A 17,322-nucleotide genomic window follows, 5' to 3' on the forward strand; every position below is an offset into this window, starting at 1 on the left:
GGGCTCGGTCCCCAGGCCCTGAATCATCCTCATCGCTCTCCTCTGAACCCTCTCAATTTTGTCCATGTCCTTTTTGATGTGAGTCCTCCACAACTGCACACAGGACTCCAGCTGGGGTCTGACCAATGCAGTACACAGAGGGACTATGACATCATGTGATTTTCATGCAATGCCTCTGTTGATATAGCCCAAGACAACATTTGCCTTCTTTACAGCCACATCACACTTTCTGCATATATTCCTTACATCCCACAAATACCCCAAGATCACATTCACACACACTGCTACCCAGAAGGGTCTCTCCCATCCAGTAGGCATGCTTCTCATTTTTATCTCCCAGATGTAGAACTCTGCACTTACCCATATTGAATTGCACCCAGGTCTCATTCGCCCACTTTTCCAGCATGTTCAGATCTCATTGAACTCTATATCTGTCTGCTGCGGTGTTCACTACTCCCAATTTAGTGTCATCCGCAAACGTACTGAGGAGTCCCACTACTCGCTCTTCCAGATCATTAGTAAAACTGTTGAAAATATTGAACCCAGTACTGAGCCCTGTGGCACCCCACACCTCCCTCTATTCTTATAAAATACCATTGACAACCACTCTTTGGGTGTGGTTTTCTAGTCAGTTCCCTACCCACCTAGCCATCCAAAAATCCAGTCTACAGTCCTCCAGTATACCCATCAGAACATCATGGGGAACCTTGTCAAAAGCCTTACTGAAATCTAGGTAAACAACATCCACTGAGTTTCCACGATCTAGTAAGTCCATCACTCAGTCAAAGAAGGCAACAAGGTTAGTCTGGCAGAACCTAGAATCATAGAATCTGTAAACCGCTTCTGTGGAGCGGTATAAATAAATAAATAAAGCAGTGAGGGCAAAGAAGGAGGAGAAAGGGGTGGACCGAGTCCGCGATAAAAACTCGGAGGGACCAATCGGGATCCGCTTCGTGGCTCCTGATCGACCCATCCGAGTGTCACTCCAGGGCCAAGTGGCAATCTGCCACTTGGCCCGTCCTCGGCTCAGAGGTAAGTGGGCCGGGGGAAGGGGCTTCGTCACCAGGAAAGGAGCAGGCGCGGTGACCCTGCTCCTTTCCCGGCAGCAAGCCAGGGAAGGGGGGTAGCGGGAAAGCTTTGACACGGACAGAAAAGCAGGTGCTCCGCATCTCCGATGCAGCGGGCCTGCTCTTCTGGCCGCGCTGAAGTGGGGACCTCGGGGGAGGCAAGGGGGGAAGGCGGAAAAGGCCTGGCCGTGGCGCTAAAAGCAGGCCCAACGCGTTGCCCCTGCTCCTTTCGCTGCGCTGAGGCCGCTGGGGGAGGCCAGGAGGGGTGGCGAGCCTTCGCTGCACCGAGAACAGCAGGCCTGGCGCGTCAGAGACGCAATGGGCCTGGTCCTCTCGCCGCCCCCAGCCTGGCATATTGCGGGGGACGGGGGGTTGAGTGCAGAGGGGTGTGGGGATGCCGCCCCGGGGGGGCCCGCAAGGAGCCCTCCGAACCATCACGCCCCACCAGCGACCAGGCTAGCGCCTATTGTATTTTAAAATACAATGGGCTTTACTACTAGTCATAGAATAATGGAGTTGGAAGGGATCTCCTGGGTCATCTAGTCCATCCCCCTGCACTATGAAGAACACTCACAACCCTATCGCTCATCCACTGTAACATGCCACCTCCTTGAATCTTCACAGAAACAGCCTCTCTATCAGAAGTCTATCTAGCCTCTATTTAAAAATCTCCAAAGATTGAGAACCCACCACCTCCCGAGGAAGCCTGTTCTACTGAGAAACCGCTCTGTCAGGAACTTCTTCCGGATGTTTAGATGGAATTTCTTTTGCATTAATTTTATCCCATTGCTTCTGGTACGTCCCTCCGGGGCAAGAGAGAACAACTCTGCTGCATCCTCTATATGGCAGCCTTTTAAATACTTGAAGATGGTTTTTAGACCCCCGCTCAGTCATCTCATCTCCAGGCTAAATAGACCAAACTACCTCAACTTTTTTTCATACGTCTTGGTCTCCAAACACCTCCCCATCTTTGTTGCCCTCCTCTGGACACGCTCCAGTTTGTCTACATCCCTCTTCAACTGAACACAGGACTCCAAGTGATGCCGAACCTGAGCAGAGTAAAGCGGTACCATCACCTCCCGTGATCTGGACATGATACTCCCTTTGATTCAGCCCCAAATCCCTTTTGCCTTTTTAGCCACTGAGTCATACGGCTGACTCATGTTCAATGTATGGTCTGATGTTGGAGACAAATCCATGCTGACTTCCCTAGATCAAAAAATTGTTCTCCAGATGATTGCAAATCTTCTCCATTATCTTCCTTGCAGTTGAGACTTGCTGGCCTGTAATTTCCCAGGTCATCTGTCCTCCCTTCTTTGAAGGTTGGGATAACATTCACTTTCCTCCAGTCTCCTGGCACTGTAGTAGAGCGAATGATATCCCAATCTTCAAAAGATGACCCTGGAGGTCCATTCCAACTCTATGATTCTTTGATGGAAGTATATCAGACAAAAGCCCTGTGGCATCTTACAGACGAATGTTTGTTTCCATATGAGTGTATGTCTTCATTAAGAAAAACAATATCATAAATGTTTCAGATAAATTTAAAACCTCAAATATTTGCCTAATGCAAAAGAAGAGTGTTTGGGAATTTATAAAATTGCCACAAATTTTACTCAGAAGCTTCTTTTCAGTGTTACTTTATTTGTAAACTTTTTGTGGAAATGATCCCAGATTTCTTCTTCCTGTTTCAGGTGCCTCTCTCCTCGAATTGTGATCTTTTTCTTTGTACCCCCCCTCCCTTTCTTTCAGTTCTTCATTGTTTTGCTGATCATCCTCCTGGCTGAGCTAATTCTGCTCATCTTGTTTTTCATTTATATGGACAAGGTAAGCATTGGGGGAGGGGAGCCCCACCAGGGTGGTCAGCTGCTGTTCTAGTCTCTTTTCCAACCTAAGGAAAAGGTGGTTTATTTTTCCCAACAATACCTGGGCCTAAGTAGAAGCTAGCATAGAATACTAGCTCAGGAGAAAGGTGGCCCAGTGGAAGAGACTGTCCTGTCATTGGAGGCTTACGATACAGCATCCTAAAACATGGTAGTGTCAGAAGTGCCACGCTTCTGGACCCGTGTCCCTCGTTCAACCAAGATGTCTGAGGAGGCTGACTCAGGATCTAAAATCAGTGGTGAGGATGGATGTCGAAGTGAGTACTGGGATCCACTACACAACCACCTTCATGATCAGCACCCTGAGCTGGAAGCATGGGGGCGCCAGAATGGAGGTAGGCTGCTTTGTGCCCAAACGCAGAGGGCTTTGGGCATGCATGGCCTATGACCAAGATTCGGCTGATTGGAAAGAGCCAGGTCATACGGACCTGGAGACTGCAGTGCATTGCGAGATCTCCAAGATGTGGCTGGAGTTCAAGTCTCAGATGGATTAAATGCTGGGTGCGCTAGCAACAATGTTCCTGGATGATGAGGAGAAGGTGAAGAAGTTTGCCAAGTGTGACATGGGCCGGCAGGTGGAGAGGGAGATGCTGAGGACCTTATCGGCCACAGCTGCTGGGACCTCGTCACAGCTGCTGGGACCACAACCACAGCTGCTGGGACCTCGTCAGCAACCACATCAGCACCTTCAGTCTCCGTTGTGGTCTCGTTGGGTAGTAGAGATAATGGTGGGGTGGTGGCCCCGAATCCTGATCCCTGTGTCTTCACCAAAGTGCAGAAGCACCGCACCTACTTTGATGGGTCAGCCAAGAAGTTGTCATTTTTCCTGGTACAGGTGCAGGCCTACATGGATAAGTCCAAGACTCAGGTGATGAGGAAGGTGAAGTCCCAAATCCAGTGGGAAACTGGGCTGTGAGACAGCCCCGCCAGCAGGTCCCATTCATGAGCACGAGATCGGTGGATTCTATCCCATTCCTTCTTGTACCAGTGACTGTCAAACCCAGAGAAGGGAGTAGGGGTGTAGATTCTGGGGGTGCTGGACTGTGGGTACACCCAAACTTTGATTAATCCCAAAGTGGTCTGGAGTTGGGAGTGGGGCTAGAGGATTTAAAGTGGGGCTAGTAGTTTAAACTTTGCTCAGATGGATGGATGGCTCTCCAGAGGAGGGGTGCCTACCCACCACACGGTCCCTGTCCACATGGACATTAGAGACCATTGGGAGATGCTGTAGCTGTAGGTGGAGCTGGGGGCAGTTTTCCCATTTGTCTTGGGCCTGGACTGGCTTTGGTGGCACAACCCCAGCATGTACCAGAGGGTTAAATTGATAATGTTTAATGACCCGAAATACCAGGTGCACCAGAGCCCCGTCAAGCTGTCCGGGGACTCCCAGAGGTGGCAGCCTCCTCTGAACACCACTGGGACCAAGCGGGGATGCCTGAGTAAGGAGGAATTAAATATCTTGCCAAAAGAATCAGGACCTGGGGGATTACTGAATACTCAATGGTATTTCCACCTGAAATGTCTCCCTCTGCCCCTCATTAAAGACACTGAGGCAGCTAGGCTTGGGGAAAATATTTACAAAGCTGGATTTGAGGGAAGCATATTACAAAGTGTGAATTAAACTGGGCAGGAATATCTCACTGCTTTCAACACCCTCCTGGGGAATTTGTAATGCTCTTTGGGCTCAGCGGTACACCTGATATTATTACGAACCTCATAAACAAGGTGCTGCATGACCTGTTGTACAAAGGGTTCCTGATGATTTCTTGTTTTATTCATAAACCATAGATGAGCATGTCTGCCTAGTTTAGGGAGGCACTTCAACATCTGTACAATGACCACCACTATGCCAAGCTATCCAAATGTGAGTTCCATAAGGAGTGCCTAGACTTTCTGGATTATAGGGTGTCCCCCCAGAGTTTGAGCATGGACCCGACCAAAGTATTTGATGTACTTATTTGGGCTCCACTCTGCACCCGATGGCAGCTGCAAAGTTTTTAGGCTTCACAAATTTCTACCATGATTTTCTAACAGTGAAGTGCCAACACACATTCGATGAGCTGAAGCATCTGTTCACAACTGAGGCCATTCTCTGTCATGCTGACCCTGCTAAGCCCTTTGTGATGCAAGTTGATTCCAGTGATGTGGAAATGGAGGTAGTCCTCCTCCAGCAGGTTGAGGATGAGCATCTGCACCTCTGTTTAGTGAGACTGAGAGGAACTGGGCAATCTGGGAGAAGTAGGCAACTGTGATCAAATTGGTCTTTACAGCCTGTCGGCACAGGCTGGAGGGGTCTGTGATGTGTGGACAGACCACAAGAACTTGCAGGTTTTCCAGAAGCTTCAGAAACTGTCCCCTAAGCAGATCATGTGGGCAGAGTTCTGCTAATTCTTGTTTACACTCAAACATCTGCCGGGCAAGCAGAATTTCCTCGCTGACACCGTGTCATGCTTCCCGCAGCACGAAAGCAGTGTTCTTGCCCACCTACCTGAGCCTAGTAGCAGTTATGTGCAGCCAGGCTGCCAAGGTAGAGCGAGCTCCATTGGCCATGCCTCCCACTTGCTGGCTCCAAAAATGCTTCAGTGGGTAAGGAGTTTTGCATGCTCTGAGTTGGTCTGGAAGAGCAGAAGGTGCTCTTTTTTAAAGGGACTAAGCTGTATATCCCTGCTACCATGCGACCTGAGGTCCTGACACTATGCCATGATTCTCAGGTGGCAGGGCATTTCGGTTTTATCTGGTCCATAGGAGTTACTGGTGGCCACTCTACACAAGGGCATGGAGAGTTACGTCAAAGGCTGCCCCATATGCATTATGGCTAAACACGAGGGAAGAAAGCTGCAAGGGATGCTTCAGCCCCTGAAAACCCATAGAATTATAGAATTGGAAGGGACCTCCAGGGTCATCTAGTCCAACTCCCTGCACAGTGAAAAAGAACTACCTGCCAACCCACAGTGAACCCAATTTCATGCCCAAGTGATCTCTCGTTGGTTCTGGTTTGATCCTCTGGCTCTGTGGAGGGAGGTGACTGGGTGTAATGGATTGGGCCATTTTAACTCCCAGCTTGCAGTTCTGAAGTAGGATAGCTGGGGTTTTCCTGGCCCCATCCGGAGTCTGGCATTCGTATTCTGATATCTCTACATGCCCACCTGATCCAGAGTTTTGAGCTGGGGTGTCATCAGTATGTTGACGACACCCAAATATTCCTGTTGATGGATGACAATCCACTGATGCTCCCAGACCCTGGCCAGATATTTTTTGGCTGTGGAAAATTGGCTCAAGCAAAATAAGCTGAATCCATTCCTCTGGCCACTACAACTCCTAACCCTTGGTGGTGTTCAATTCACCCTTGGGGAACGTTCTGGCTGGTGTGCCATCAGCCTAATGCTCCAGCATCTGGCCTGTTGGGCCTAGTGAAGGTGGCTGCTGTCTTGGCATTTCATCACCCAAGACTCATCATCCTGGGTGAGTTCAATGTCCACATGGACAAAATGACCTTGGGATCAGGCCAGAATGCAGGGCGGAGCTCTCCACCAGCCCTGACTGCGGCATTCCCAGGAAAGCTCCAACCCCCCAGTCTGCCCCACCAGGAAGATTTCAGGCATCTGGAGCCTGCAGTTTGCATGCAGCTCAGGAAAGGGGGAAAACGGTCCAACTCCAGAGCGCTTCTCTTGCCCAGAGGGTCACCTTGTTGGCAGAGCACCAGCACGATGGGCATGCGAGGGGTCGGGGGGGCAGCAGCCATCCCAGGCAGAATTTCGGGTAAACAGAGTCGCATGAGTTCCCTTCTTGGGCTAGAAGGGAGGAAATGAGAACTAGAGAATTGCAGGCGGGTGCTCTGGGTGTGTTTATTGACATCTGCCAGAAGGGTGTATGCACACAAAAGCGGATCCCTGGCAGGCCTCCAAGGTGACCCCGGATTCCGCTTTTGCTCTTCGGCCCATGGGAGCTTGCCAGAAAATACTCCCCTTCCCCGACCTGCGAGACTTTGAAATGACGCCGTGACCCGGCCCTGGCCTAAGTGTCAATCCAGCCTTTCTTCTCAAATCCCCACACGAGCCTGCAGCCCAAGCACAAGGTTGAGGGGGGGGGGGCGGGAGCGAAGCAGCCAAGCAGTTGGACTACATGGCCTGTATGGCCCCTTCCAACTCTATGATTCTGTGATTCTGTGACACGGGGCCTAGTCTGCCAGGATTTCAATGGCCATCTCAGAGCTGTGTGCGCCCTGCTCCCCACCGGCCATGCAGGGCTTTGTTTTTGCATTATGTTTTGCCAAATGCAACTGCGAGCGGCTTGACACGACAGGCTCGCGGGCCTAGGCTTGAGTGGTGCACTGCGGGAGGGGGGGGGAGGCACCGGTGCACCAGCGGGTGCAAATGCGCAGGCATGGCTGCTCTGTGCTTGCGTGTTTGCGTCTGGTGCACTGGCACCCGGGCCTCCCTCCCCACCCCCCCATGGACCGGTCCTCGGTCCAAAAAAGGTTGGGGACCACTATCTTATAGGACGTTTATGACAGCAGTGAAATCTGCCAAATATGCTTACTATGCAGCCTCCATGGCATCCGCTAGTTCATGCCCAACAGTTATTAAAAATAGTTTGATCTCTAACCACTCTCATCAAAGGGTGCCAAATTCATAACGAATAGGACATTAGCTGTGAGGCATTTCCGAGCTTCTTTGCAGATAAAATCTCAACACTAGGCTACAACCTTAAATAGACAAAAAAACAGCAATTTGGATGTGTTTGTGTTCACTTGAGATTGAATTGCATGGGAAACATTTTGTGTACAGTAAATACGGCCTCATTAAGAGTATAATGGGTGAATAGATAATCAATTACTGACAGCAATTAGCTGAGATCTTGCCCTTCTGCCCCCTGCCGGTCGTCTCAAGCATGGCAGCATCTTTGAAGTAGAACATTCGGTTGTCTCTGTTTGCAGACCAGAGAAAAGCCTATCTATACCATTCCAAACAACATTGCATATTCTGCACAATTGCACCATTTTGGGGATTTCTTGAAATCTTAGCAAGGCTTCAGGGTTTCTCAATGGTAAAAAAATTGAAAGAAGCTGACCTCATCAGTTCCACAAGGGCAGACCCGTCCGTCAAGCACTGCAGAAGAAAGGCTACGGCCGCCTGTGTGAGGAAAGGCCTTTCTGTGGCTGCAGAGCTCCAACAGAGAGCGAGTTCTTCTCTTTAGTGAATCATAGAATCATAGAATCATAGAGTTGGAAGGGGCCATACAGGCCATCTAGTCCAACCCCCTGCTCAACGCAGGATTAGCCCTAGTGCTTACAGCCGAGGAAATTGCGTGTCCTCCTCCCTCTCTTTTGCCAGTCTGGAGCAGCTTTTAGAATTATTGCTGATATGTGGTTTTTGTTGATGTCCCTCAGTTTCCAGAACTGAGAGAAACGATACAGTATTCCCCCCAAACAGTACCAAAATAGAGCACTTAGCCATTCTTCACATTGTAACATAACCTTGTTGACATTTATCTGTATGAAACAGGTCAGTGAAAATGCAAAAGAAGACCTGAAAGAAGGGCTCAAACTTTATAACACAGAAAACAATGTTGGACTGAAGAATGCCTGGAATATCATTCAGGCTGAGGTAAAGGACACACGAGTGTTTCTTCACGGAAGGACAGTCTCCGGCTAGATGGCTCATGGTGTTAAGTCTAATGGGCACCTGGCTAGCGTGTCAGAGGATCGCATCGCTATACAGCCATTTGCATATTGGCTTATGCTGTTTAGAACATTATCTGTCATTCAGAGAGAGGAAAGCAGTCCTTAAAATGCTATGCAACTCTAAAAAGATAGCAGGCAGGGTTTCCACAAGATGAAATTGGTGTCCAAAGAAGAAAAATGCTGAAGCTTTAACCCTTGAAAGAGAGAGTAACCATTGCTCTCTAAAGCTCCAGTGTTGCGTCAGTAAGTTCCTCTCATCGGATTCTGTGAACTTAGGCAGGCGCTGAGTGGGGGGGGGGCAGAAGGGATTGTGTCTGAGCCTGGCTCTTGTGGCCCTTTTCTTGCATTCTCAGGGAAATGCTGACCACCATTTTGGGGTCAGAATACCAATTTCCTCTAGACCAAACTGATCGGGGGGGGGGGGTTTAGGGGGAAGGTATCATCTAGGCATGGAATTGGGGTCACCGTGGGTGGGTGGGTGGGCATGCAGTTGTGAATTTCCTGCCTTCTGCAGGGGGTTGGACTAGATGACCCTGGTGGTCCCCTCCAGCTCGATTATGCTGTGAGTCTCATTCATCGGATATCCTGGCTTTGCTCTGGAGCCTTTGCACAGCAGCTGATGTGCAACACTCAGGCTGTTCTTTGCATTGGAGCAAAGGTACTCGGGCTATTCTGTGCAAAGTTCCTGCTCAGGTCACAGGAACAGAACCAGTTTAAAAAGCTGGGAACCCCATGCAAAAACCTTGGGGCTTAGTTTATTATATAGTTATTTGCAGAGTTCCTTACTTTAAAACCCCATCACTCCCCCTAAGAGACTGAAAGAGACTGTTTCCACACTGGAGGCTTCATGCCTGGCTGAAGGCTGGAGATTGAGCTGGGGCAGGTTGCCCCACCTCTTCCTGCCTGGTGTACCTCATCCACCCTGGATTTGTGCTCCTGTATGGGAGCCAGGGCAGTAAAGTTCCCAGTGCAGAAACAGACAGTAAAAGTAATCCAACAACTAAATCAGATTTTTTCCTTGCCCATCTCTTATTGATATGCAAGGAAAACAGTCAGAGAGCCAGCTTGGTGTCATGGTTAGGAGCGCCAACTTATAATCTGGTAAGCCGGGTTTGATTCCCCACTCCTCCCCCACATGCATCCAGTTGGGTGACCTTGGGCTTACCACAGCACTGATAAAGCTGTTCTGACTGAGCAGTAATATCAGGGCTCTCCCTGTTGTCTGTTTGGGGAGAGGAAAGTGATGGCAATTTGATGCCGCTTTGAGATACTTTGGGTAGAGAAAAGCGGCATCAAGAACCAACTCTTCTTCATCAAAAGCATCATTATCTGGACCAAAAAGAATTCTGTCCCATGAAACATGCCATCCCCCTTCCTGAATGCTCTGCATTTTCTTTGATTAGTTGACAAGCTATATGTCTGCCTCCTGACAGAGCAGTCACTGGAGCTGCCTGGTCTTTAATGGACTGGGAGCCTTTCTGCTTACTGCCTCCTTTAGAAAGAAGTTAAACAGTCTTTTTGAATACATGCTGTTCTTTCACAGGGTATACCAAGACATATCTTCCTTTAAAGTGGGTGCCAGTTTTTCACCTTGGGTAATATTTCTGAAAACCTTGATATTCTCCAGCCAAACTAGCACAAGGCTGCATTTCCCTTGACATGGCCTCTGTGCAGGAGATGGGGCATGAGGGCTTTGGAGTCTAAGAAATTTTCAAGTCTCCTTGGGCTCCTTAATGTTTCAAGTTACAAAGTAATAAGGCTGTTTTTAAAATAGTAATATGTAATAGTAAAAATAATATGATGAAATATCTGATTTATTCTACATTCTAAAGCATGCTTTATATCTGTAAGGGTTTTTTTCCCTTTTCTTTGTTCCACAGATGCATTGCTGTGGTGTTACTAGTTATACAGACTGGTACCCTGTGCTGGGTGACAACACTGTCCCTGACAGATGCTGTATGGAAAATTCCCAAGACTGCGGTCGGAATTCTACCAATACAAATTTAGTGTGGAAAATGGTAAATTCTAGTTTATGTGTAATCTTAATTTTGTCTTCAGTGTCAATGAGGAAAGTATGCTATCTTTAGATTCTTTCCTGTTGGTTCAAGAATTGCCATAAATACAGACCTTGACTTGATGCAAAGATCAATCTATTGGGTAAATGTGAGCAAACCCAATCAATACATTGCCAAGACTAAAGAACAATATGTGATAACAGCAACGGTGAGCTCCTGTCAGTTCTCCCGCCCCTCTCAGCTCCAGTTCTCAGTGGGAAACAGGCTCTGCAACATGAAAGACATCACAACTCCCTGTGAAGAAAAATAAATGCCCAGAGGGGATGGAATCGAGGCCACAGGGCCTGGGAGGCGGCATCTCTGGCTGTCCAGTAAAGCAGGACAAATGGGAACTGGCAGCAGCCCAGATCAAAGATACAACCAAAAGGCTGGGGGCAATAAATGGAGGAGGGGCTATCAGGAAAGAGTCACGAGGGAGGACCTCCCAGATAAAAGTCTAAAAGGGTTACATTTTGGGATACATGGAAACATAGATGCATGGCAGCAATTGCCATTTCTGATGCCCAGAAGGAAGCTGAACACCTGGGACTCCCCCAGAAAGAGCCTGTCTTGGGGGCCAAAAGGATTCCCTTGGAGAGTGGGTCATCTCTAGGGATGGGCAGGAACCCGGAAAATGCAGTTTGGTTTGTGCTTTGTGGCAGACCCACAAACTGAACTGTGGACTGTCAAAAACTAAAAAGACTTCATACAAACTGGTTTGGTTTGTGAAGTGTGTGATATGGTAGAAGTCCCCCTCCCCACACACATGCTGGAGACACCAACCTCATAGTGGATCTCCAACTGACTCTCCTCTGCCAGCCCTCCAAGTTTCGCGAGAATTATATTTACAGGCTCGAGATAGGCTCTCCTCCAAGAAGGTGCCTCAAGGAAAGTGCTTTTTGAAGAAATTACAGGTTGTAAAGCCCTCCTGTCGTGGCCTCACTAAGCAGGCCGTCTTGCCTCCTTGCCTGCTCATCCCCCAGCCTCTGCCACCACTTCCTCCTCCAGGTTCTCCTCGCTCCCTCAAGGACGGCTGGCGGGGGGGGGGGTCCCGCCTCCTTCCTGCCCACTGTTAAAGAAGGCTTAACTGCTCATAATAATAATAATAACAACATGAAACCACAAAGTATTGCATGATGCAGGTTCAGGAGGTTTGAGTGTGGAGAAGGCTTCCCCCTCCAGGGACCTGCCAGGGAAACCAAGTTAACAGTGGGTCTCTGGCTGGCTCTCCTCTGCTCTACCTGCCTTCCACGTTTGGTAAAGATTGGCTTTACAGGGTTTGAAGTACAGAAGATGCTCCAGACCTCCATTGTTTCCCGTGGAGGAGGGACAGCAAAAAAGCAAGGGCACTCGAAGAAGAAGAGTTTGTTTTTATACCCCACTTTTCATTGTCCGAAGGAGTCTCAAAGCAGTTTTCAAATGCCTTCCCTTTCTCTCCCTGTAAAGTAAATGGAGCTGAAAGATCTCTAACAGAACTGCTATGTGATAACAGCCCTAAGAGAACTGTGGCTAGTCCAAGGTCACCCAGCTGGATACATGTGGAGGAATGTGGAATCACACTCAGTTCTCCAGAATATGTCCCCTGCTCTTAACACTCCATGCTAGCTCACTACATCAGCAGAACAGAATCAAAGTCCCCAAGTATCTCTGCACAAGAAACTGAAGGGGGGGGGGGCATTTTTACCAGCCCAGCAGAACCAGTGCAATGTGCTTTGATACCACTGGGGACGCAAACTCATTCCAGTGGGCAACAACTTATATTTGTTCCTTCAAAGCCCTGCTGAGACCACTCAATAGCCAAACCTAAAACTGTGCATTGGTCCATGCAGATGTGGTGGCTGGTCCCCCTGAGACATATCAAGATGTAGTTTGAAGCTCTGAGTTACATTAGGACCAAATCCAAACCAGTGTGCAATGATGCGTGCAGACATGGTGACTTGAAGCCTGAAACATATATAGATGTGGTAGTTCAAAACCCTGAAACACATGTAGATGTGGTGCTTCAAAGCCTGACAGCCGAACATCAAAGCATGCAACAGCATAGAATCATAGAGTTGGAAGGGGCCATACAGGCCATCTAGTCCGACACCCTGCTCAACGCAGGATCAGCCCAGAGAATCCTAAAGCATCCAAGAAAAGTGTGTATCCAACCTTTGCTTGAAGACGGCCAGTGAGGGGGAGCTCACCACCTCCTTAGGCAGCCTATTCCACTGCTGAACTACTCTGACTGTGAATTTCCCCCCCCTAATATCTAGCCTATATCGTACTTGTAGTTTAAACCCATTACTGCACATCCTTTCCTCTGCAGCCAACAGAAACAGCATCCTGCCCTCCTCCAAGTGACAACCTTTCAAATACTTAAAGAGGGCTATCATGTCCCCTCTCAACCTCCTTTTCTCCAGGCTGAACATTCCCAAGTCCCTCAACCTATCTTCCTAGGGCTTGGTCCCTTGGCCCCAGATCATCTTCGTTGCTCTCCTCTGTACCTTTTCAATTTTATCTACGTCCTTCTTGAAGTGAGGCCTCCAGAACTGCACACAGTACTCCAGGTGTGGTCTGACCAGTGCCGTATACAATGGGACTATGACATCTTGTGATTTTGATGTGATGCCCCTGTTGATACAGCCCAAAATGGCATTTGCCTTTTTTACCACTGCATCACACTGCCTGCTCATGTTTAGTTTACAATCCACCAGTACCCCAAGGTCTCGTTCACACACAGTGTTACCTAGAAGCGTATCCCCCATCCAGTAGGCATGCTTTTCATTTTTCTGACCCAGATGCAGAACTTTACACTTATCTTTATTAAATTGCATCTTGTTCTCATTTTCCCATTTTCCCATTGTGTTCAGATCTCGTTGAACTCTGTCTCTATCTTCCGAAGTATTTGCCAGTCCTCCCAATTTGGTGTCATCTGCAAACTTGATGAGTAGTCCCTCCACCCCCTCATCTAGATCATTAATAAATATGTTAAAAAGTACCGGGCCAAGCACCGAGCCCTGAGGTACCCCGCTACTCACCTCTCTCCAGTCTGATGAAACACCATTGACAACAACTCTTTGAGTGCGGTTCTCTAACCAATTCCCTATCCACTTAACTATCTGAAAATCCAGATTGTAGTCCTTCAACTTATCCATCAGAACATCATGGGGTACCTTGTCAAAAGCTTTCCAAGTAACCGAATTTCCCCGATCCAGCAAACCTGTTACTTGGTCAAAAAAGGAAACCAGGTTGGTCTGGCAGGACCTGTTGGAGACAAATCCATGCTGACTTCCTTGGATCACCAAATTGTCCTCCAGATGTTTGCAGATCGCTCCCTTTAATATCTGCTCCATTATCTTCTTCACAACAGAGGTCAGACTCACTGGTCTGTAGTTTCCCGGGTCATCCTTCCTCCCTTTTTTGAAGATCGGAATAACGTTTGCTCTCTTCCAGTCCTCCGGGACATCTCCAGTCCTTAAAAAGGTCCTGAAGATGATGGACAAGGGCTGTGCAAGTTCTCTGGAAAGTTCTTTGAGTACTCTCGGGTGCATTTCATCCGGCCCAGGGGATTTGAACTCATCCAGTGCAGCTAAATGCCTCTCGACAACCTCTCTATCCATGTTAACCTGCCACCCAGACACTGTCCTTTGGCTATGGCCATCTCTAGATGTGCCTAAACACTTTGACCTGTGGGGAAAAACATATGTAAAATAGGCACTAAGCCTTTCTGCTTTCTCTGCATACTCCGTTAGAGTTTGTCCATCCGCACCCAACAGTGGGCCTATTGCCTCCTTTACTTTACGTTTGCTCCTCACATAACTGAAAAATCTTTTCTTGTTGCAATGGGCTTCCCCAAAGCATATTTTGGCAAGGTACTTTGAAGCCCTGAGTCCAGCCTTGAGAACCAAAGCATACAATGAATTACACAGAATCTTTAAACACAGCCCCGTGGCGCCGCAGCACCGCGGACTAAATAAAGGAGTAAGGGCCCCGAAGGCGGGCCCTGTCCGGGATGAGGAAGGGTTCCGATAGGCCCCTTCCCCTGGACTGACCAGCGGAGGGCCCAATCGGGAGGCGCGAAGTGCCTCCCAATTGGCCCCTCCACTGGTCCACCCCCAAGCTGCTGCGCACGGGTGCTGATTGGCTGCTTGCCCGTCCAAAAACCAATTGGGAGGCGTGAAGCGCCTTCCAACCCACCCCACCCCCCACCAGAGCTTTCCTTTGCTCCGGCGGCCATTACTTTGCTGTCCGCCGAGAGCGAAGGTAGGCTCCCTGGCCCCCGCCCCGACAACGGCTCCCCAGACCTTCCCTGAGGCTTGGGGACCGTTTTGAAACCTGCACGACTGTAGCCTTTGGGCACCACCTCTCGCATCACCTATAATGGGTGCCCACAACACTTTGTCAAGATTCGGGTGGTGCTGGGAACTCTTGATCTTGATTACTCCAAAGATAGAGAACCCACCACCTCCCGAGGAAGCCTGTTCCACTGAGAAACCGCTCTGACTGTCAGGAACTTCTTCCGGATGCTTTGGTGGAATTTCTTTTGAATTAATTTAATCCTATTGGTTCTGGTCCGTCCCTCTGGGGCAAGAGAGAACAACTCTGTTCCATCCTTTATAGGGGAGCCTTTAAATACTTGAAGATGGTTATCAAATATCCTCTCAGTCGTCTCCTCTCCAGGCTAAACAGACCAAGCTCCCCCAACCTTTCCTCATACGTCTTGGTCTCCAAACCCCTCCCCATCTTTGTTGCCCTCCTCTGGACATGCTACAGTTTGTCTATATCCCTCTTCAACTGTGGTGCCCAAAACTGTACTCCAAGTGAGGCTGAACCAGAACAGAGTAAAGTGGTATCTCCAGCTCCCGTGATTTGGACACGATACTCTGTTTGATACAGCCCAAAATCCCATTTGCCTTTTTAGCCACTGAGTCACATTGTGCAATGTCCATGTAGCTGTGGTGATTTGAAGCCTGACTAGCATCTGATAGACCCAGGTTCAAATCCACACTGTGCCTTGACACTTTGCTGAATGACCGTGGACGGTGACATGACACTGACTCTCGCTTTAGTCTGATGACAGAGAAGATTGGGGCTGAACTTCTCCAGGAGAAGTGTGGCTGCAGGGAGGTTGTCTCAGGGGCAAGATAACTGAAGGAGTTGTTTTTTCTCCCCCGCTTTTCACTGCCCTGGTGCTCACATGGAGCAGAATTTACACTCGGCATCTTTGGGGGAGTTGAGTGAATCTGGAAGTCACACATGTCTTTGACACCTGAAGTATCTGACAAAACCATTCTAAAAAGACTTCCATCGTCCCAAACTAATTCCGTGTAACACTCTTTGGGGTGGCACTAGTAAGTCTACCTTATTGTTCCAAAATAACGATCCATGATATATAAAATGATGACTAGGGGTCAGTGGGCTAGAAACTAGCAGCCCCCCCCCCTCACCAGCAGTCACGGTGCCCTCTGCCCCTCTCCCCGTCTCCCATGACAAGTGCTGCTGGTGGGGGGGGGGGGTGGCGGCAGCAGGTCCACTTTTAAGGTGAGCGTTGCTGCACTGCTCTCTGCCCCTCTGCCTCACTCTGCCTGCACTGGGGGCGGGAGGGTGGGAGCTGGTGATAACCCCCCCCCAACCGACTCTTGGCACGAGAGGCTGGGAGCTGGCTGGGAGCTCTTACTGGGGGGGGGGGGCTGAGAGCTGGCAGCATCACCCCCACACACCAGCTTTGCTCCTTGCCCCACAGAGACATGGGGAGGTGGGCAGGCAGCTGCTACTGAGCCTTTTGGTGGTGCTGGGCCCATGCGGGACCAGAAAGCCACAAAGTCCTTGTTTGCCACCTCCTTGCCACTTGTGGGCAGAGTCGCCATGCCCCCTGCCCCACTCTTGCCACTCCCTTCAGGCTCATTTGGTGGGGTGGGGTGGGGTGGGGGGCTGCTGCCAGCTCTCAGCCATCTTTTAAAGTGGGCCTCACTGCAGCTTGGCCTGTGGGGAGCGTGGCAGACCCTAAGATTGTGGGATTGTCTGGCAGCCAGGCAAGAGACATTGGGGTGTGGTGGCCGTCTCCGTGTCATTTGCCTTAGAAGAAGTCTCCCATCTGAATGTCAACCAAGGCCGACCCTGCTTAGCTTCTGAGATGTGATGAGATTGGGATTGCCTGGGCCATATTTGCAGGTTCTGTTTTCAAAAGGATGAGTGGACAGATCAGTGATTTGTGCACATGCTTATCAGGGAAAGAAACGGTGGTTGGTGTTCTTTCTTCCATGTTTGTGATGCTTCTTCAGTCAACATGTTGTTCTTTTTCCCCCCAGGGGTGTTTTGAGAAAGTTCGAATGTGGTTTGATGATAATAAGCACATTTTTGGGACAGTCGGGATGTGTATCCTCATCATGCAGGTAGGTGTACCCAGAATTACTAACATGGTCATTGTTGCACAATTGGGGGGGGGGGGCTGTGGGGGGGCAGGGCCATTTTAGGACCTGAGCATTTTCTTCAGAGTCCAATCAGTCCCAGCCATCCACCTGCAACTGAGCTCTAAGAATCAAACTGGCAAGACGAATGGATGCTCTGGCCAAAGGGCACCTCTGGAAAATAGCTGAGGTTGCATATGTTTGCTAATAATTCTTTTTTGCCTTTTTTAAATATACTAGTTATTA

At 49.2% G+C, this 17,322-nt stretch overlaps 2 protein-coding genes across 5 annotated transcripts in view; one reads left to right on the top strand and one right to left on the bottom strand.

Moving 5' to 3' along the window:
- FOXM1 (forkhead box M1) overlaps nucleotides 1-396 on the bottom strand; it is a 222,687-nt gene extending 222,291 nt beyond the window's left edge. Inside the window, exon 1 of the mRNA XM_077301791.1 lies at nucleotides 361-396. The gene's annotated coding sequence lies outside the window, so the exon portion shown is untranslated. The remainder of the gene's footprint in view (nucleotides 1-360) is intronic.
- Nucleotides 1-17,322, top strand: part of TSPAN9 (tetraspanin 9) — a 129,299-nt gene that overhangs the window by 93,270 nt on the left and 18,707 nt on the right. For all 4 annotated transcript variants that reach the window (XM_077301816.1, XM_077301814.1, XM_077301812.1 and 1 more), the window contains 4 exons: nucleotides 2,820-2,894; nucleotides 8,455-8,556; nucleotides 10,514-10,651; nucleotides 16,978-17,061. In XM_077301816.1, the coding sequence (XP_077157931.1) occupies nucleotides 2,820-2,894; nucleotides 8,455-8,556; nucleotides 10,514-10,651; nucleotides 16,978-17,061 (399 nt within the window). The remainder of the gene's footprint in view (nucleotides 1-2,819; nucleotides 2,895-8,454; nucleotides 8,557-10,513; nucleotides 10,652-16,977; nucleotides 17,062-17,322) is intronic.

The sequence above is a fragment of the Paroedura picta genome, chromosome 10 (assembly GCF_049243985.1).
Source record: "Paroedura picta isolate Pp20150507F chromosome 10, Ppicta_v3.0, whole genome shotgun sequence".
In the NCBI taxonomy this organism is placed as follows: domain Eukaryota; kingdom Metazoa; phylum Chordata; class Lepidosauria; order Squamata; family Gekkonidae; genus Paroedura; species Paroedura picta.